This window comes from Zootoca vivipara, chromosome 13, assembly GCF_963506605.1.
Source record: "Zootoca vivipara chromosome 13, rZooViv1.1, whole genome shotgun sequence".
NCBI lineage: Eukaryota > Metazoa > Chordata > Lepidosauria > Squamata > Lacertidae > Zootoca > Zootoca vivipara.
The window spans coordinates 53,621,750-53,643,392 of NC_083288.1; the positions used below are offsets into that span (position 1 = coordinate 53,621,750).

Here is a 21,643-nt window from a genome sequence, read left to right on the forward strand (position 1 = left end):
AAAGGTGGGCTTTGGTGGGGGGCGAGCGAGCAGAGGACTTCTTTGTTCTATTTAACTCTTATATGTTGGGGGGGGGGGGAGAGAGACGAAGATCCCATCGGTCCCATATAAAGCCGAATAGCGGGTTGTAGGAAATAACTCCCCAATCAATGAGATGAGGATTGGGGGGCGATTTCCCTGCTAGGAGCAGCTCTAGGAAAGCGGGTGGTGGGTGGGCGGCAGGGAAGGATTGATGGGGACCCCAGATCTAGGTGCAAGCGGACCCCGGCAGACTCTCCTCTTCCACAGCAAGATTCAGATAGCTTCCTCGTCCCCCTCCCAGGATGGGGGAAATCTAGGCTTGGTGGAAAAGGCAAAACGAGGGTAATAAAACTGTCAGTTCAAAATGCACTTCCGACAAACAGCAGCCCCCCCCCCCGCCCGCCTGCCGATTGAACACACCTAGGCTGAGAATGCTGGGATGTAGTCGGGTGCCAAGAAGACCGTCCTGGCGACTGAGGAGTGGGGGTGGCGGCCCCCTCCTGCCCCCCTCCCTCTGCGGCTGAACTTAGCTGAGCCTGATGCGCGGGCTCTTCCGTCTCGTGGCATCCCTTGGCAACCCCGACAGAGTTGGCAAAGTGTGCGGGGGGGGGGGGGAGAGAGATGCATGGCGTAGTGTTTTGTACGTGATCGCAAAGAGACACCGCTGGCAGGCAGGCAACCCTACGAGGCGAGCAGGATCCCGGAATCCGGCGGTGATGCACGGAATTGTCAATGAGAGACCCATTACGAGCGTACAGTACAGGACGTGCCTCTCCGCCGCCACAGCCGCTCAGGCAGCGAGCTGGCAGGAGGCGCTTGGGGGGGGGGGACAAAACCCCACGATGCAGCCGGGTCTTAAGGAAATGGGAGTGGGGGAGATGTGGGGACGGGAGAGGGCCACGTTAACATGAGGGCTGGAGTGCTGCGCGTGGTGTGGGGCTGGGCAGAAACCGTTTTCCAAGGGAAAAGCGAGGGCTCAGCCTCAGCCCCACAGAATGGGAAGTTCTAATAAGAAAGAGGCTTGTTCCTTCGAGGAAGTGAGAACGGCTCACCAAAGGACCCCGCCACCCCCTCCTCGGTGGGATTTAGGGCTTTCACAGAGTGACAGAACTGTAGACTTGGAAGGGATCAAGAGAGTCACCTAGCCTGGCCAGCCCCCTTCAAAACTTGTGGGTCGAGGCACCTCCCCTCCCGCCAAGGTGATGACGTTTTTGTTTTTCAAGTTCGTTAAGTTTGTGGGTCTCGCCAAAGGCCATGGCAAACTTCATGAGAGGCAACAGTGTTAACAACATAACACAGAACACCCATCCGGACAGCTCAGCTGGTTAGAGCCTGGTGCCGATAACGTCAAGGTGGCAGGTTCGATCCCTGCAGGGGGCGGCTGCCCATTCCTGCATTGCAGGGGGTTGGACTAGATGATCCTCAGGGTCCCTTCCAACTCTAGGATTCCATGGTACGTGGGGTTTTTGCTCTTCCACAAGACCACTCAATCTGTGTGCATGAATCATAGACTTGTAAAGGGACCTGAGGGTCATCTAGTCCAACCCCTGCAATGCAGCGGTCTTTCGCCCTAGGGCTCGAACCCACGACCCTGAGATTGAGAGTCTCATGCTGTACAGAAAAGAGAGAGAGAGAGAGAGAATGGGGAAGGGGGTCTCCTCGACTTCATGCAGCTCTGACCTCGCCTTTGTCTGTCTCCCCTGCACAGCACCTCTCTCCGCGTGGCAGGATGCCGTGCCTTCACCACCTTCGCAGAGCTGCCTGGCTCCTCTCTCTCTGCCTCCTCCTGGCGCAGTCTCACCTCCGCGCTGCTGCGGTCCCCACTGGAAGGGGGCAGCAGGAGGAGGCCCGCCCAGGCGGCGGCGACAACGACCACGAGCCTGAAAACTCGCCAGCCGGCAGGGGGATCCTGCCGGGACCCCTCGGCCCCGAAGACCAGAAGCGGGGCGGCCCCGACGAAGGCGAGCTCTTCCAAGACGTGGACCCCAAGGCCTTGGCCGCGGTGCTCCTGCAAGCGCTCCAGGCCGAGGCCGGCAAGCCCAGCAACGGGCAGAACTTGAACCCGGAGCCCAACGCCAACGAGGAGCGGGTGCGCAGCGAGACCAAGAGCTCAGACGCGCAGGAGCAGCCGGAAAAGAAGGCGCCCCAGGGGCCGGGCTGGGAGGCTGGCGAAGACGGAGGCCGAAAGGAAGAGGAGCAGGAGCTGGAGGAACAGGGGGAGGCTGGGGAGAGAAGCTTCGGGCAGCAGGAGCTGGACGCCCTCAAGTCCATGCTGGAGGAGCTGCAGCGCTACAGCTCGACCGCCAAGAGGGCGGAGCCCCCCCAGGGACCGCCGGCCCCCCAGGAGCGGGACGACGTCCTCAAGGAGCTGGAGGAGTACGAGCGGCTGAGGGGGCACGTCAAGCGCAGCCAGGCGCCCCCGGGAGGAGAGCCCTGGGACGGGGCGCGCAAGCTGCGCCAACAGCAACACCTGGAGCACCAGCTCCTGCAGAGGCGCTACGAGGAGCTGGCCGAGAGCCGCCGCCAGGCGGAGGAGGCGCGGAGGGCGGCGGCCGAGGAGGAGCGCCTGGCGGACATGGCCTCCGACCTGCTGCTCCAGTACCTGCTGAAGGACGGCGAGGAGGAGGAGGACGGGCGCCAGGGGGCCAACGCGCAGGAGGAAGACGAGGACGACGAGGAGCAGCAGCAGCAGCAGCGGAGCGGGATCCGCCGCAAGGGCAGCGGGCTCCTCTTCGAGGATGAGGAGGGCAACGTGGCCGAGGACAAGCGCTCCAACGAGGCGCCCGTCGAGGAGGAGGAGGACGACGACGACATCGACCCCAACACCATCGACCGCCTGATCGAGCTCTCCAGCAAACTGCACCTGCCCGCCGACGACGTCATCGACATCATCAACAACGTGGAGAAGAAGAAGAAGGAGGTCCCCGACGTGGCCCCCGCCGGAAGCAAGGCCAAAGGGCCCGGGGCCCCTCCGCCGCTGCTGCAGGCGCCGGCGCGCAACAAGCCCAAGAAGGCGCCGGCCTACGCCGTCTACCGCCCGGACCCGCGCCCTCCGCAGAAGCCCTACTACCCTCCGGCGGACTACAAGGCTTACCACCACCACCGCCTCCCCAAGCAGAACGAGGCGGCGTGGAACGAGGTGCTGAAAGGGGACGAGTACCCGGCGCCCAAATGGTACCCGGCCCGGCCCAGCGGCGGCGGCAACAGAGGAGGCGGCGGCGGCAGCAGAGGAGGCGGCGGCGGCAGCAGCAGCAGCAGCAGCAGCAGCAACTACGCGGGCAGCAACAAGATCTCAAACTACATCAACCCGCGGACTTTCCCGCCTCCGCCCTACGCGCGCTACCGCGGCTCCCTCCCCGGCCCGGTGGTGCCCCGGGAGGAGTACTACGACGACGGCCAGGCCCGCGAGGAGGACGGCGGCGGCGGCGAGGACGAGGAGCTGCAGAACTACCTCGAGACGATGCTGATGAAGCGCCCCAAGGCTTTCCAGTGAGAGCCGCTCTCGGGGGTCCCCTCCGCCCCTCTCCTCTCCCCCACCCCCGCCCAAAGAAACTTTGCCATCCACCGTGTTTCCGACATGAAATTCAGGTTCTTGCATGAGTCAGGAGAACAGAGTCTCCCCCACCGAGAGAAAGGTCCACGCGGAGGACGTCCGGTTGCGACCCCACCCTCCTCCTCCTCCTCCTCTCAGCCAGCTACCCCATGAAGCCATGGGGCAGGACCCTCCCCTCCACCTGTCCCAGCTGTACAAAAGAGCAGGCAGTAACCCTGTCAATGCAAACTTGTCAAGGACTCCCCCTCCCCACTCCTGGCCTCTCCTTCCTGGGGGGGGGGGGGCAGCCTCAAAGCAAGCATTCCAGGTGTAACACTGCAAATCCTAAGGGTTTTCAGTTGAAAACACCGGCTCTGTCTGGATCCCCCCTCCTGCCCCCTTTGGAAACAGCCCCCCACCCCCCAAAACCACACAATTTCATGGGCATCGCCTGTATTTTTATTAGGAGGGCAAGTTTCATGTTGGGGGGCAGAACCTCAGATAGTTAAGTATTTTTATTGATTTACTTGATTCAGGTAGGGCAGCTGCCCCCCCCCCCAATGGCTATGCACATGCTCAGTTTTACAGCACACTCCAGAGAGGAGCCCCAGCAAAAAAATGGAGAGGGGAGAGGGAGAGGAATGAATAATTGTGGCCACATCTCCGGAGGTGTTTGTGATCATGAAGGCCACCAGGTGGCACTGAAAGGGGTGTCCCAAAGGATCCTGGCTCCCTGCCCCTCCCCCCCCCCAACATCACCTGCTTTTGTCCCTTCATTAGGTTTGGCTGCCCTAGTCTAAATCATGACAGTTCCCAAGAGGACCTGATCCTGCACCCTGAGCAGGGAGTGGTTTACTCTAGCAAAAGCCTAGACCGGTGTTTTTCAAACTTGGGTCTCCAGCTGCTTTTGGACTACAACTCCCATCATCCCTAGCTAGGAAGGGATTGTGGAGACAGCTGGTGACCCATGTTTGGGAATCAGTGGCCTAGAGTGAGGCTCTGAGCACTGCTGGATACAGAGATAACGCCCCTTTTATCTGTAACAAGAAGAACAGCAGAATCCTAGAATCCTGTAGAGCTGGAAGGGACCCCAAGGGTCATCTAGCCCAACCCGCCCTTTAAAACACACACACACACACACACACACGTTTTGGAAACCTAACGTAGCTGCTAAAAACCTTGCCCTTCTTTGCTCATCCAATGTTTATCCTACCATAAGTGGAGAGGAAAGTCACAGGGTAAAAGACGCAACCCAGAAGCTGCACACAGAATTGCCCCCCCCCCCAATTTCCTGGCTAGCTGCAACCCTGTTCAAAGAAAGACGTGTGGAAATTCAGGGCTGCTGAGAAGCCACAAACATTGAGGAATATTTGCCCTCAAATACTCTGAGGAGAGAGGGGGACTGATTCTCACGGACCTAAATTAACCCAGTTCGCTTGTGTTAAGTTTACAAACCCTCCCGCTCAAACCAAACTTTCCTCTGCTTAGTAGGCAGGGGAATCTAAAGAACCAGGATGGAAGCTCAATAAAATTTCAAGCCAATGTTTAAATGGAGCCACTTCAAAGCAGGCGGGGGGGGGGGCAGACTTTTGGCTCCAGGATTAAGAAGCATAGTTCTGGCTGAGGTTTATACCGCCTTAAATCAGGAGGAAGAGGCAAAATTGCCACAAAATCCTCACTCCTCTCCCTCAAGCGCTGGGGGCCCAGAGGCTCGCTGCTGCTGCTGCTGCTGCCCCCTCTCCCCATTGAGTTCTGTCCAGAACGAAAAGATTCCCTGGCTGAGGTGGAGGAGGACAGGGCAGCAGAAAGAGGCACAGAGAGGGTCCTGACCACAAACTGCCTTACCACAAACTCTTCCCACGCCCCGAGCCGTTCCTTCCAGCAACCCAGCACCCAAGCGTGGGGCACCTTGAGCTCCGCAGGCATCCCACACCCAGAAACAAGTTGCTGCCCCCCTGCAAAGTGGGGAGGAGGGGGAGGCTTTGAGCATGCTGTATACCTACTTGTGTCAGTCCATGACCATCTAAAGCTGCACCTGAAAGGGTCCACCAGGGCGGGTTTTCGGAGAGCAAGCCGGGGGGAGGGGGAGGGTAGGATGGGGGGGGTGGCGGCGAGGGAAGCAGGCTGCACGCGTCCAAAAAAGAAAACCCTTCCGCCGGCATCAGTCCTAGAGTGTGCGAGTTTCTTCGCTTTGTGGCGTCCAGTCCTGTAAAAAAAATAATAATAATAAAAAGAGTTGTTTCGATGTCCTGATCCATTTTGTTGTACTTGAAATAAAACACCTTTGGCCTGTTGTAAATAGCATGTGGAATTCCTAGTTTTGCTATAAAATAAAAGCAACTATTTTATTACGAGTTACTCTCATTATTTGCAGATCTGGCGGGTCAGTGGTGGCGCAGGAGGGGGGGCATTGAAGGTGTGGGGTGCCCCCCTCCAAAGAGCACCCGGCCATATTTCTATGGTAGGTTAAGGTGCACCTTTCTGCACAGGTATCCAGTGTGTGTGTGTGTGTGTGTGTGTGTGTGTGTGCGCAGGATGAGATTAAAAGGCTCCCTCCTGTTGCTGCCGCCGCCGCCGTTCTCATTTGTTCCCGATGCAGCATAACTTACAGCCTAGAAATGGTTACAGGTAGGTAGCCGTGTTGGTCTGAGTCGAAGCAAAATAAAAATATTCCTTCAGTAGCACCTTAAAGACCAACTAAGTTTTTATTTTGGTATGAGCTTTCGTGTGCATGCACACTTCTTCAGATCAGGTCTGAATTATGCATTACACAGTTTCCTTGCATTGCACTGTATGTAACCCGCCCTGGGAGCACATGGGGAAGGCCTGGTTTGAAATCCCAATTGAGAACTACATTAACAATAACCTCTAGGGCTGGGTGATATCTGGTTTTCAACATCGCCATATATCATCAACTAACATCACGACGTAATGATATATCACGATGTCTGAAATAAGGATGGAGCTATTTAGAGGCATTGACTGGCTTCACAGTTTTCCCCCGCATTGTGATTTTTGCCAGCGCCTGCCCTTGTGATTCACTGCCCCCTTGCATGAGGCAGGGGAGAGCTGAGACGGCAGAGTTAAGCGGGGCTTAAGGAACTGAGAGAAACATTGGCTGGCTTCACAGGTTTGCACACACACACACACACACACACACACACACACACACACACACACACACACTGATTTGCTCATACCAATGACAAACTTAGTTGGTCTCTAAGGTGCTACTGGAAGGAATTTTTTTATCATGATTTGCGATACTTTTGCCGGGTCAACAATTATGAAACTGGTATCACAATATGGACTTCAAACCGGTTTTGGACAATTTGTCAATATATCACCCAGCCCTAAAAATTCCCCTCGTAACCTCCGCACCCAGCAGAAGCATGAACTTACGGTATTCCAAGGGGCTGCAGGATCAGGCCAGTGGCCCATCTCGGTAGTGGCACCTGCCCTGTGGAACGCCCTCCCAGCAGATGTCAAGGCAATAAGTAACTATTTTACTTTTAGAAGACAACTGAAGGCGGCCCTGTTTAGGGAAGTTTTTAATGTTTAATGCTGTACTGTTTTAATATTCGGTTGGAAGCTGCCCAGAGTGGCTGGGGAAACCCAGCCAGATGGACAGGGTATAAATAATAATAATAATAATAATAATAATAATAATAATAATAATATATTATTATTATTATTATTATCTCGTCCAGCATTCTGCTTGCACTGTGACTAACCAAGAAGTGCCAAAGCGACTCTCTCCCCCCCTCCAGCAGTTTCCAGCAGCTGGCATTCGGAAGCATGCTATGCCATGTTGAAGTTTATTCCTGCGCTGCCTTTCAGCCAGAAAAGTCCTCCAAGGCAGCTCACAAAGAAAAACACAAAGGAGGATTCAAGCCGGGGAGGCAGGCGTGTGTGGTGGTTTGCAACTTTCCAAAATTTAAAACATTTTGGAAGGGTCTAACATGCAGTTGTGTTCCTGCCCCAAAGGCAAAGGCAGCCCCCAGAAAACTCTCTAAGAGTCCAGGAGCAGTTCCTGCACCTTCTAAGGGTCTTGAGCAGGGCGAGGGCAGGGGGTAGGTGGAAGGGTCAGCTGAATTCTCTCTGACCCTGTTTACACACAAACACTCCCCAACACACACACCCCTATATACAGAACTGTGACTCAGGATAACACTCCCTGCTTCTGGCTGCTTCTTAGCCTGTTGTGAAAATCTGTGCAGAAATAAAGGGGCTCAAGGAAGGAAGTGCCAGGTTATTTTTTTGCTGCTTAATGCAGTGGTTCTCGAAGGGCGAGTGGCAGGAGAGGATGGCAAGACTGGCGGACCATCAATATGATATTTTGGGAAAGATTCATGCCCTTGCGTGGCTGCATTCTTTCACACATTCTGGAAGTCCCGTCTGTGATAAAGCAGTTGTGTCCTGTGTTATAAGTCGAGCACCGCCAGGAGTTCTTTCTTTTCCTTCTGTGACGTATTTCTTAGCAATGAAAAGTTCAGCGTGGCGCTAGCAAATTTTGATCGTGAAAGTGCGGCCCAGAGGGGACACAAAGTTTTGAGAACTCCTGTTCTAAGGGGTCCAGGCGCCCGCGGGCGGCCACCCCCTCCCGGAAACAGCTGCGCTTTAAGGCGAGTGGGGAGGAGCAGCGTTGCACCTCGGGACCCTAAACTGAGTCACGGGATATTCTGAGATGAATCCCTGGATTCGCACCTCGGGACCGGGCGGGGGGCAGGAGCCGAACCTCCACAACTTTCAGGACTGAGGAGTCCTGGTGCCCTGTTCCTCCCCCCCCCCCCAGCAGATCAGATGGGAACCCCACACTTTCCCGTTCCGCTAGGGTCGCCTCGCCCGCCCCTTTGCAGGGCCATAGCCCAGACCGGAGGCAGGCGGAGTTGTGGGGTTCGGAGGAGGCCAAAACAAAGCGACTACCCCCCCCCCCGTCCACCGCCTCCCGCCACTCACCCGTGCGGGAAACTTTCCGAAGGGCCGTACAGTCGCAGCAGGGGGACAGAAAGGCGCCTCCACCCGGCATGGGCCTCGCCTCTGGCCCCTGGGGACGCCCCCTTCCCGGCTGTCGACCCCACATGTCGCCCTGGAGGGGAGGGTCTCGCGGGACTGGCGGCACGGGAATCGGGAGGGTCTCCTGGGCTGGGCAGCTGCCCAGTGGGGAGACCGGGAGTCTCAGCCCCACCAACACCACGTGGCGCTTTCCTCAGCTGGATCGGGTCCCAAGGAGTGGAGCGCTCTCCTTCCCGCATCCTTCATAGCCCTCTTCCTCCTGCTGCAGGCGGTGCCGCCCCCTGGACGAAGAGCGGGGGGTCCTTCTGCATCGTTGCAAGAGAAGCCCCCGACGGCGCCCCCGCTTTCTTGCTCCTTTCCTCGGGCTGCCCGGCGGGCGATTTGGGGGAGCGCGACCCCCCTGAGCGCCGAGCAGAGAGGGGGGCGCAACAAGGACCCGGCCAGAGCGAAATGAGAAAGGGCGCGGGTTGGAGCGTGTCACGGGGCCCAGATCCCGCAACTGGGGTGCGGCAGGGCAACAAGCCAAGTGGGGAGCAGGCGGAGGTGGGCGTAGGAGGCCGCCTCCCCATTGCATAGAATCATAGAGTTGGAAGAGACCACAAAGGCCATCCAGTCCAACCCCCTGTCAAGCAGGAAACACTATCAAAGCATTATTGACATATGGCTGTCAAGACCTCCAAAGAAGGAGACTCCACCACACTTCTTGGCAGCAAATTTCACTGCCGAACAGCTCTGACTGTCAGGAAGTTCTTCCTAATGTTGAGGTTGCATCCTCATCCTCACAACAACCCTGCCAGGTAGGCGACGCTAAGAGCTGGCGACTGGCCCAAGGGCTCCCGGCGAGCTTCGAGTCCGAGTCCAAAACGCTATTATTATTATTATTATTATTATTATTATTATTATTATTATTATTATTATTATTAGTACCCAGCCCATCTGGCTGGGTTTCCCCAGCCACTCTGGGCGGCTTCCAACAGAAATTCAAAATACATTAAAATGTCACACATTAAAAAACTTCCCTTAACCGTTACGCCGCACGGGCTCTCCCCAACATAGCTTTGCGGTCACGGTGGGGGGGGGGGGTTGGGGGAGAAGGAGATGCAGGCCCCCCACCACGGAGTCAACAGCGTGCCAAGGAGGGTCGGACCAATTTGAGCTCGTCCGCCCCTTTGCCTCACAGGTCCAGGGGGAGCAGTAGCCCGCCCGACAAAGCGGACCACCCGTTCGGTGTCCAGGTTTTCCTGCAGAGGGAGCCGAGGAGAGCGAGGGGGGGGTGGCCATCTGGGGCACAACGTGGGTCAGAACGCCCCACTCGAGATGGGGGAGAATCAGCCTCACAGGGTTGTTGTAAGGATAGAGGGGGCAGGGGGGCTTGCTCTCTGGGGGAAAGGCAGAAAGTCGACTAAGCATCTTCCTCTCTCCTGGTCCTCAGGAGCAAAATTCGGCCTCCGACACTGCGGAATTTGCGGGGAAGCGGAGAGCCAGGAGTTTGCCCACTCGCTTGCTGGCAACTTCTAACTTAAGCGAGCAGACACAGCAACCCCCGCTATCCTTATTTGCTGCGAACGAAAAAGCCAGGATTCAGGAAGCTTGTGGGTTATTTCACAACAACCGCGGTTGTTTTGTTGTTGTTGTTGTTTAAATTGTGGAGCGTTATTCCCTTGTGCCTCTGTTGCATACCACGGGGCGGGGGGCTGATAGAAAACAGAGGGTGCAAGAAAGGGGGGGTCGGAAAAGGCACACACCCTAGTCCCGGTGGGAAGGTTCATTTTCCTCCTTTCCCCGAAAACCCAGAGGGAGGGTCTCAGGATGCTGGAAAAACGTGGATTTCACTTTCGAAAGGGGCCCGACGCGTTTCGCCCTATCTTTCTATTCGGGGGTTAATCAGAGCCGGGATGGGGAGCTACAGAAATCTCGGGGGTCCCGGTTAACGTTTCCATGGGAGATCAGCCTGCAGAGATCTTGGCTGTGTCTCCTCCCAGATACATTAATTAACTGGGGGATCCCGAGATTTATGCAGGCTGGGTCCTCTCCCCCCCGCCCCCATTTTAAACCCTTCAGAAGGCCTTTAGCAAAAATTGGGCAAAAGGCGTTGGGCTGACCCCTCCACCGAGGGTGCTAACTTGAATAAAAATATTGGGGGCGGGGACTAAGCCCCACCCGACATGATCGATACAAGACGCCTTTAACACACACCATCTGAAAGGCAATGCCCATCAACTTTGGGGGCGCCTGCCCACCTCAAATATTTTCTTAGGGGGCTGAAGGGACCTTAGGCATTGGCTCCTCTATCTTTCACCCCATTTGCTTTGGGGCTCAGTTTGGACCATCTATCTGTTTTTTGCATCTCCTTCCCTCCTCCTCCCCACCTCTAGCCCCAAGGAGACCCACGCGGCATTCACCCCCAGCCCACCCAAATTTCCTCCCCACCCCCAGCTTCCAGCAGCCACAGCAGGGTTGGTTTTCCAACAAGCCTGGCCTGAGGTGGCTGTGAGAATGACCTCTCTCTTGCTAGTACCAGGAGGCCAAGCCAGGCTGGGCTCCATAATACAGTGGCAATGATGATGATGATGATGATAATAATAATAATAATGCTGAGATTCCTGCATTGCAGGGGGTCAGACTGAATGACCCTCAAGGTCCCTTCCAACGTTACGATCCTGATTCTATGATTCCTAGCACCCACATTGTCTCAGAGTCCCTCTGGGGTGCCCTTTCCTCCCTTGGAAGGTGTGCAGAACTCCAGGAGGAAGTTGGAAGGCGGCCATCCTTCTCCACTTCCTCTTCCAGATTGGGTTTAATTCGCCGGATCTGACTTTCACCCAGATCCCCTGGAAAACCAAAGTGAGGCGCTCTAGCTTTCTGCTGGGGGTGAGGTGGGGGGTAGGGGTGTGAGAGGAAGGACTAGAGGCAGGGAGGGGCACCCACGACGCTTGTCCTAAAAATCCAATGTGCCCAAATGTTCATTGTCATGAGCACCTCCTTCACTTATCTGACACTGGGAAGACAGTGTAAGGGCCGGAGGGGGCATAAGATTTTCACACTTGCCCCCCCCCCGGCATGACAAATGCGGTGTGCAGTCCAGGGGGTGAGTAGGGGAGTAATTTTGTGGCCCACTTGATCTGGGAGGTTGGACCGCCCTGACGTAGAGCAGGCTGTGGCCCATGGGCCACAAGCGACCCACAGGGGTCGTTTAAACAGCCCACAAGCCCCCCTGAACCAAGTCGCCCGCTCAGAGAGTCCCCGTGCGCTGCGCTAAACTGGCGCAGCGGGGACTTGCTTCCACGCCGCTAGAAATCGCGTCCGCGGAGACGCGCTCTGGCCCAGAGAGGGATCTCTGCGGGAGTGAACTAGCCCAGGTGAGGTAAACCTTACCAACCCGACGTATAGGATGGGAGTTAGTAGCCGTCCTCTCACCTCCCCGCCCCAAATAGCAGCCACAACGCCCCCCCATGGGTTGCCAGTTTGCTCCCAGGTGGGGCTCAAGGGGATCATCACCCACCTTAAGCCCCAAATACCTGAGAGACTGCCTCTTTCCTTGCAGGCCTTCAACCCCAGGTGTTACGATCAGGAGAGGATGGTCTCTTGGCCATTCCACTATCCTCAGGGGGTGGGTCTCTTCTGGCAGCCCCCAAACTGCAACTCCCTAACACCTCCGTTTTGGCGAACCTGGGCTTGGGCACCCAAGATGTCTGTGTTTTCAGGGCCCACCCTATTCCCGCGGCTGCAACCTGTTTTAGGCCTTTTTCAATTCCGAATTTTAGAATCGGGAGGTAATAATTTTTAAGGAGTTGTGTCAAGCTGGAATGTTGATCGGCAGAGGAGGTTCGACCGAGAGGATCAAGGGTCTGGAAACCGAGCCTTATGAGGAACGGTTGAAAGAGCTGGGTATGTTTAGCTTGGAAGAGAGACTATGAGAGGTGATATGGTAGCCATCTTCACATTTCTTAAAGGTTGTCACATGGAAGAGGGAGCAAACTTCTTTTCTTCTGCTCTGGAGGGCAAGACCTGGACCCACGGTTTCAAGTTGCAAGAAAGGAGATTCCGAATAAACAGTAGGCGGCTAAAAGCCATTGGACGCTGAAACAAACGCCCTTGGAATCATAGACTTGTAGAGTCAAAAGGGACCCCGAGGGTCATCTAGTCCAACCCCCTGCAACGCAGGAATCTCAGCTAAAGCATCCCTGACAGATGGCCATCCAATCTCTGCATAAAGATAGAATCCTAGAATCATAGAGTTGGAAGAGACCACAAGGGCCATTCAGTCCAACCCCCTGCCAAGCAGGAAACACCATCAAAGCATTCCTGACAGATGGCTGTCAAGCCTCTGCTTAAAGACCTCCAAAGAAGGAGACTCCACCACACTTCTTGGCAGCAAATTCCACTGTCGAACAGCTCTTACTGTCAGGAAGTTCTTCCTAATGTTTAGGTGGAATCTTCTTTCTTGTAGTTTGAATCCATTGCTCCGTGTCCGCTTCTCTGGAGCTGCAGAAAACAACCTTTCTCCCTCCTCTATATGACATCCTTTTATATATTTGAACATGGCTATCATATCACCCCTTAACCTTCTCTTCTCCAGGCTAAACATACCCAGCTCCCTAAGCCGTTCCTCATAAGGCATCGTTTCCATTGTTTCCAGATCTCCAAGGAAGGAGAGTCCACCCCCTCCCAAATGAGTCTATTCCACTGTCTTACTGTCAGAAAAGTTCTTCCTGGCATTTAGCCAGAATCAACTTTCTTGTAACTTGAAGACGTGGGTTCGAGTCCTACCCTCCAGAGCAGGAGAAAACAAGCTTGCTCCATCTTCCACGGGAGAGCTGTTTCGGCGCTTGAAAACGGTTATTTCATCTCCTCTTTTCCAGGCTAGACATTCCCAGCCTGGAAAAGCAGTTGGGTGGTTTCCCTGCCAGGGATCCCTTCTCTGCGATTCCTGCATTTGCAGGGGGTTGGGCTAGATATCCCTTGGGGTTCCCTTCCTACTCCGCAATTTGAAGAGCAATGCAGATGGACCCTGTTTACGCCTGGGCAGCCGCTCAGGTGCTCCTTCCGTGCGACGGCAAATGACTCGCGCCTCCGCCGGCCATGCCAAGCACCCTCCGGTCAGGACCCTCTGCTCCTTCCGCCCCCCCCTTCTGAGCTGGGGCTGAAAGCATCTCAGTCTGCGCTGGAGGGGCAAGAACGACGGCCAAGCCACTGTCTTCCTCACACGCTTTATTCCAAAACAAGAGAAGACACTCGCACACACGCCTTGGGTCCGGAAAGATCATGCCTTATTGGAAAGAGGCTGGGGGGGAGCTGAGGGTGGGGGGAAATACAGGCACCCAAAGTTTAGGAGGCGGGGGCTGCTGGTCTTCCAAACGGCAGGCTCCTCCGAATCTCCGGCTACCTGTGTCCACGTGCCCCACATACCTGTGGGGCGCTTGCCATCCCTACACAAAAAAAAATGAGAAAGAGGGAGAGGGAGGGAAGGCGGCAGAGGCTTCTTCTCTGGGATCTGTCACATGCTGCCCGGGTGAGTCACAGGTCTGGGGGCGGCAGGAAGTGCCACGTTGCTGGTGTGAACAGATTGGGGGGTGCTTGGGGGGGGCGGGCGGTAGGAGAAGTAGGAGAGTTTGGAGGGGCACAGAAAAAAGCCCAGAGAAAAGATGGAGAATGGAGATAATTCCACGCTGCTCTCTCTCTCTCTCTCTCTCTGCCCCCCAACAGGCTGGGGCAAAATGCCTCCTTGCACCCCCCCCCCAACACTCTGACGCAGCGCACCCCACCCCCCCACCCCGAGCTGGTGGTTCAGTATTTACATCGTGTGGTTTGCAGATTCCTTGGGCAGGAGGCCGGCTGCAGAGCTTGCGTGGCCACCCCAGGCTCTCACCCACACTGCGTGGGGGGCGAAGGGGCGCGAGGGGCAGTGGCGGGGGCAAGGGGGGGGGGAGAGCCGGCTCGCGATCCCAAGTCTATGCCAAGCCCATCTCCTCCAAAACGCTCCGGGGCGACTCGTCCTCCTGCAGCAGGGAGAGAAGCAGAGGGGAGGGGGGTTCAGGGGAGGGGAACAGAAAGTGGTGTGGGGGGGGAAGCAGCCTGTCCCCCTCCCCAAAAGACCCCCAGACCAGAGGCTCAGCCCAACCGCTACCCCGACACGTGAGTCCGCACCCGGGGGAGGAGAGAACCCTAACAAACCCCACCAGTATGACTCAGTAAACTGCACTCTCCTCCGCAGGGGCAGGGAAGGCTTTCTGCACTTTCTCAGAGGTGCTCTTGAAGCCCCGTAGAGCAACTAACGAGGCCTTCTTCCATTCTAAGGGTCTGGGAGGTTTGGGGGTTCCAGGTGCGTCAACTTCCACCATGCAGGGCTTTTTCTTCTTCTTCAGGGGGGTGGCAGCGGCTAGGGGTGCCAAGGCCCAGGAGCTGCTGTGTCTCCCCCTCCTCCCCACCCCGAGGATTTGCACTCGGCACCAGCGGCAGGCGGCTGACTCGCTCACGCCCACTGCAGAGCGAGGGAGCGCTGGCTGCGGGTGACTCATTGCATGCACAAAGCAGCAGCCAGGAAGGCAGATTTCTTGGGGGGCTCCTCCAGCAGCAACACCCCCCCCCCAAAAGCCTCTGCAGAAACAGACAGAAAACAAGCCATCGCCAGGGTTGTTTTGCCCCACAGCTGGAGGGAAGAGCATGGTCTGCCCCTGGGGGGGGGGTGCGGGGAGAAGGCCCCCCCCAGTCCTTGCCTCCCCCCACCCCCTGCGGCCGAGGCATGCAGGGGCCCCATGCAGGGGCCCACCTCTACCTCCTGCAAAAGGTCCGCCTGCTCAATGGCTTTGAGGACGCTTTTCTTGGAGGTGTCCTGGACCTCTCCCCCCATCAGGAACTCGTCCAGGATGAAGTAGGCCTTCTCGAAGTTGAAGATGATGTCCAGCTCACACACCTGTTGTTGGGGGGGTGGGGGGAGAGAAAGGGGGCATGAGAACCAAGCAGGGCCCCCCCCAAAACACCAACCCCCACCGCTCCCAGGATCCTGCCCCTCCAATCTGGCTGCGTTTCCTGTGTTTGTTTGCATGGGGGGCGGGGGGGGGGGCGGCTCAGGCGCATTAGCAGGAATTAGCTGGGGCGGCTGCCAAGCTCTCGTTAAGCCCAATTAGCAGCCATGCTTAGCTGGATTTTGTGGGTCTAAGAGCAGGCTTAGGAGAGGGAGGCTGGAGGGAGCCTTTCTATGGGGCAGGGAAGTGGAGGGGGGATTAAGGAATCAAAATGACCGCAAGAGTAATTAGCAGCGGGTTTTAGCCTCTGCCCTCCTGCCTCCCTGCAGTCGCAGCAGCAGCCGCAGGTCGGAAACTCCGCTGGTGGTGGGGGTGGGGAAGCAGGGGGCGGGGAGCCCAGAACCTCTTAGGACCCCCCCTCCTCCCGGTCTACCGGTGCCTAGGACAGGGGTCTCCCCAACTGCCTCAGCTTAAACAGAGCTGAATGTTGGAAGACTCAGGGTGGAGAAAAGAGAGGACTTCCGGTGCAGAGCGAAACTGCGGAACTCCCTGCCACTGGAGACAGCGATACGCAACAACCTAGTTGGCTTTAAAAGAGGACGGGACAAATTCATGGAGAAAGAGAGGGCCATCAATGGCCAATAACCACAATGGCTCCACTCTGCCTCCACAATGGGAGAAAGCAATGCTTCTGGGAACGAGTTGCTGGAAAACACAGGAAGGGAGAGGGCTCTGGGGCTCAGATCCCGCTTGCTTTTAATGTTTGACGCAGTTTTTTATCTTTTGTTGGAAGCTGCCCAGAGTGTCTGGGGCAAGCCAAAGACCCAATTCATTAAGTAATAAATTAATATTATTATGATTACTACTACTGGTTCCCCTACCTGGTTCATCATTAGGAGGACAAGATGCTGGGCTAAGATAGGGACCCCCTTTGCCCTGACCCAGCAGTGCTCTTTTCACGGCTCAGTTGGTAGAACGCCAGACTCTTGATCTCAGGGTCGTGGGTTCAAGCCCCAGGTGGGGCAAAAGATTCCTGCACTGCAGGGGGGTTGGACTGGATGATCCCTTCCGACTCTACGATCCTATTACTTTAAGCCCTAAACAGCCTCGGCCTTCATTATACCTGAAGGAGCGTCTCCACCCCCATCGTTCTGCCCAAACACTGAGGTCCAGCACCGAGGGCCTTCTGGCGCTTCCCTCCCTGCGAGAAGCCAAGTTACAGGGAACCAGGCAGAGGGCCTTCTCGGTGGTGGTGCCCACCCTGTGGGAACGCCCTCCCATCAGATGTCAAGGAAATAAACAACTATCTGACTTTTATAAGGCAGCTCTGTTTTTGATGTTTGATGTTTTACTGTATTTTTAGTATTTTGCTGGAAGCTGCTCAGAGTGTCTGGGGAATCCAGCCAAATGGGCTGGATATGTATGTATGTAGAAATAAATAAATAAATAATAATAATAATAATTTATTATTATTATTATTATTATTATTATTATTATTATTATTCAAGGCATCTCTGCTCTAGGGTTCAGGACTGAAAGGAGAGTTGAGATAAAGCCCCCCCTTACACATACAGAAGGGGGGGTGCTGGTGCTTTTTACACCAACAAAGAAGCAGGAAAACAGCGCTCTGCAGTCACGGAATTCTAGAATTGGGACCCCCGGGGGGTCATCTAGTCCAACCCCCTGCCATGCAAGAATCTCAACAGTCCTCCCACCTCCCCTGCCCCAGGCTAAGCCCCTCCGCCCAACTCACGCTGCCAAAGTACTTGTCCAGCAGCTCCACATATCGATGGATGAGCTCCAAAGTGATGAGTTCATTGTCTTGGCCCTCGATGGCGCAGCAGAAATACAAGCTGGCATACCTGGGCAGGAGAAGGGGGGTGAGGGCAGAAAGAGGGGGTCAGCTGGGGGGGCATCCTCCTTGCCCCCTTGAAGAGTCTATTAGCTGCCTCCCCCCCCCCCCGCCCTGCCCTCCCTGGGGCGACCGGCCAGCCATTCTCAGGTGAGGGGGGGCAAAGCAGGGGCCAAGGCTAGCTGGAAGTGGGGTGTGCGGGGCACAGGGCCCTTATTAACCCCTTGTGCGCCTGCAGAGGCCCATTTTGGGCACAGGGCAGCCAAGATGAGCTCAGGGTGCCCCCTGCAGGACAATGCTGTCCCTGCAGGCACCCATAGAAGGGGGGGAGGGTGCAGGCCACAGCTGCCCGTCACCTGCGGTTCATCTGCCCACCCCACCCTCTGCCCCACAGCAGCAGTGATGGGGCAATTAGTCTCCTTGGGCAGAAGGCTTCTCCAACAGCACATGGTGACAGTATTCTTCAGCACAGCCCTGTTCAGAGCAGAGAAACCATTGGCCACCAGAGGGCCACGTTCCCCTTCTCAGCAAGCCTCTGAGGGCCACACACTCCAGGGGACGGGGCCAGAGGTAAAAGGGGGTGGAGCTGCTGCTGCTAAAAAAATATTTTACTATTGTACAGTGGGGTAGTTTCTGTTCAGGCTTCTCTCTCTGTCAAGCCAAGAAAGAGCTTCAGGGAATCAGCCGGGCAAAGAAACACAAAGAAGAGCTGGCAAGGGCCACACAGAAGGGAATGGGGGGCCACATGCAGCCTCTTGATCTGGGGCTCCCCACTCCTGCCTGAGAGAAAGCAATTTGTGGATCTGGAGACTCCCTCGTTCCCCAAGGAGGGGGGCTGCTTATTCTCCGCCCCTGCCTCCCCCCACCCCAAGGAGAGAGAATGAGATTGCGCTTCCTGAACGGACAGGGACCAACTCAGGTCTGTGTCTGGGAGTGGGCAAAGCTTGGGGGGGGGGCTTTCTAATCCACACCCCAGGGCACCTATGGGGAAAGTGAAAACGGGGGCACCCCCTTCAAGGTGGGGGCTGGGTGCCCAGAGAAAGTGACGCCCCTCTTGGGCCAAGGGATCTCCTGCAACAGGAGCAGGGCAGGGCCCTCTCGGTGTGGGCACCACACCCGCAACACACCCTTCCCCCGGCAGAGCAGCCCAGAGCCAGACAAAGGCTCCTCTGCTTCCTCCTGGCCTTTCCCAAGCAGCTGCTGCGTCTGTTTCCGGCCTCCGAACCTTGTCCTGGTGCTCTTGTGGCAAGATGGAACGGGACCCCCAGGGGTCATCCAGCCCAACCCGCTGCCACACAGGAATCGCAGCCGAAGGGTACCTTATGACAGACCTCCACTGGAGGAGAGGCCGCCACCTTCCAAGAATCGCAGTGTTGCAAGGGACCCCTGAGGGCCATCCAGCCCACCCACCCTGAGGCCACCGAGGTATGCAGGGGGTGGGGTTGGGGGGTCACCTTTTGTAGACCACCTTGAGGTCCCTCCACTCCAGGAAGCTGCACATCTTGGGCTTCCGCGCCAGGACCACCTGCATGAGCTCTCTCACCATCTTCTTCTTGTCCTTGTCTGAGGTGGCCAAGTACCACTTCTGAAGGCGCAGTTTGCCCTGGCGGCTGAAGAGGAGCATGAAGCGCATCTGGGGGGGGGAGAGGAGAGGGGGGAGGGTGGGGGAGGTCAGGGGGGGCTCCTGTGGCAGCAAGCAGCAACACCCCCCCCCAAAAAAACCCCAAGAAAATTATGTATCCGGCAAAGCACCAACTGGGTAGCTCTTCCCCTGCAAGCACAGAATGAGGCCCTTCCAAGATTTCTTGGGGGGGGGGGGGCGGCACACAGACGCAGCCTGCCAAAAAGCAGCCCAAGGGAGATCTGTCCCCTCCAGAGGCAGAACAAAAATTCATTCATTTATTACATTTGCCCGCAGTCTTTCCTCCACAGATCTCAGGGTGTTTGTTTTTTTAAAAAAAGGGTTGTGGGAGTTTGGGGGGGGGTCCTTGGTTTCTTCTTGTGTTTTTTTTTTACTGTGCATTTTGTGGTTTTTATGTTGTAGTTTTATGCTTTATACTGCGGACCGCCCTGAGATCTATGGCGGCATACAAAATTAGTAAACAATAAATAAAATGAGTAATAATTTATATACACACACACACACACACACACACACACACAATCCACAAAGACTGAGCCCCACAGATTCCCAGGTTCCCCCTCCTCTTCCTAAAGAACCCAGGAGTCCGGGCCCCTCTCCCTTTCCAGACTCGTCTGACACCCCCTTCTGCCGGAGAGAAAAGGGCCCCCCCCTTCCATAGCCCCTCTGGCAATGGATCTCTTTCCTCTTCCTAGGATCTGGCCAACACCTCATCTCATTCAGCCTCCTGCTCTCAATGGGGCTGACCAGACGCCCCAGTTATGGGAAACCAGCAAGCAGCAGCTGAGCCCCACAGGAACCCTCTCCCCTCCTGGGGTTTCCTGAAACTGGTACCTACAGCCCTGGAGGCAGAGCAGAGGAAACCTGGCTAGTGGCCACGGCTAGCCCTCTCCTCCTCCAGGAATTTGCCCCATCCCCTTTTATAACCATCCAGGTTGGTGACCACCCTTGGCTCCTGTGGCAGGGAGTTCCGCAGGGCAACTGTGTGCTCTTGGTGCCAGCTGTGTGTGTCGGAGGGAAGGTGGGTTGAGCGCAGCTGAGCAATCCTCTCTGGGAGAGTCACCAACAAGCCTCAACAGGTGAGCCAGGAGGGGCAGCTCAGGTAGGAAGAGGAGGCCACTCCCGGCCCTCTTGAGCAGTGGGAGAGAGGGAGCAGGGGCTTTCCAACACCCACTAGGCGTCACTTCCCTCCGGCCCTGGAGGGAGCCGTAGCCCAAAACGCCTGGAGGGCTTCCAGGCTGGCAAAGGCGGTGATCCTGAATCCACACATTCGTTTGGAAGAGGTCCCAAGGGTCATCTAGTCCAACCCGTTGCAATGCAGGAATCTTTTGCCCAACTTGGGACTTGAACCCACAACCCCAAGATCTACAGTCTCCTGCTTTACTGAACTACCCTTGCCTCTTTATCAGCGCCCCCCCCCACTTGGTAAAAAGCACCCCCTGAAAGCCTGCCCCACAAGTCCCGCCTTTGCACCCGTCTCTCCCCACCCCAGAGAGGCCTGGCCAGCCAATTCCGCTAATGGCCAAGGGGGAGGGAAGGGAAGGGAAGGAGCTGGCAAGCAAACCCTACGAGGTAGCAGGGACCCACGCCACGCCCGAAGGACTTCGCGGGGACGGGGCGGAGGAGCCAGCCGCGAAGCTGCCCCTCTGGGCGGGCCAGAGAGCCAGGGAGAGGCCGGCCCTCCGGGTGGGGAAGCGCGAGGGAGGCGGGACGGCCCGGGGCTCCGGAAACCCCCCGACTCTCGGCTCAAAGACCCCTCCTGGGCGATAGGGAGCACAGCGGACCCTCACCCAAGGGATCGACTGGTGGGGTGGGGTGGGGAGAGCAATCCAAAGCCTTGCTGGGGGTCACCCCGCGCTCGCCCTCCAGGGGCTCAGCGGAGACCCCTCCCCCTCCCGCCGGGGACCCCCATGTCCCGCGGGGGCCTCCGCGGAAGCGGATCTGTCGGGTCTTTCTTTGGGGGTGGGGAATATCTAATGCCTGCAAAGCCACCCGTGGCGCTCCTCTTCCCGCCGTCTGCACATGCTCAGAGGCGCCCTTGCTCCGGTAGGGCGGAGGAGAGGGGGTCCCACTGCTCTGGGGGGTCGGGTGGGGAGGGAGGCGGGCGGGCGGCACCCAGCTCCCGGGGAAGGATCCAGCCCCACCGCAACCCCACCTTGCACCCAGGACCGGAAGTGGCTGTCCTGCCACGTGGGAGCCAGCCCCCCTCCCTATGGGGGGCCGGATGGGGGGGTCCTTCCCCGCGCTGCTGCTGCTGCTGCCGCCCCCCCCCGCTCACCATGTCGGGCGTCCGTCCGTGGCGGGCCGTTCCGCGCGGCCCCTGCGGCCCTCCGGCTCCTCTTCCGCTGCCCGAACCTGCCCAGGTGCCTCCCGGCCGGGACCCGCCTCCCTCCCCCCCCCGCCCCGAGGCCGCGCCTGCGCACTGCGCCGCCCGCTTCCGGGACGGGAGGGGCGCCCTCTCGCTCCCGGTCGCCGCGGCAACGGGGCGGGGGCGGGGCCTGTCTCCCCGGGCGACGGGAGGGGCGGGGAACCCGGAGAGGAGGAGGGAGGGAGGGAGGGAGGGGCCTCCTCGAGTGACGTCATCGAGGAGGGATGCTTTGAGGGGAGGGGACGCA

General features: G+C 57.2%; 1 protein-coding gene across 2 annotated transcripts; it reads right to left on the reverse strand.

The window, feature by feature from the left end:
- Positions 1–13,760: 13,760 nt before the first annotated feature.
- On the reverse strand, positions 13,761–21,435 carry AP1S1 (adaptor related protein complex 1 subunit sigma 1). 2 transcript variants are annotated; one of them, XM_060281986.1, is made up of 5 exons: positions 21,307–21,435; positions 18,841–19,019; positions 17,288–17,396; positions 15,345–15,482; positions 13,761–14,568 (listed from the first exon to the last, which is right to left on the reverse strand). In XM_060281986.1, the coding sequence occupies exons 1-5, from the start codon at positions 21,307–21,309 to the stop codon at positions 14,521–14,523; spliced, it is 477 nt and encodes a 158-aa protein (XP_060137969.1). In that variant the 5' UTR covers positions 21,310–21,435; the 3' UTR covers positions 13,761–14,520. The 2 variants fall into 2 exon arrangements, with proteins under 2 accessions (XP_060137969.1, XP_060137968.1); XM_060281985.1 differs by having other exon boundaries at positions 15,339–15,482.
- Positions 21,436–21,643: the final 208 nt, after the last annotated feature.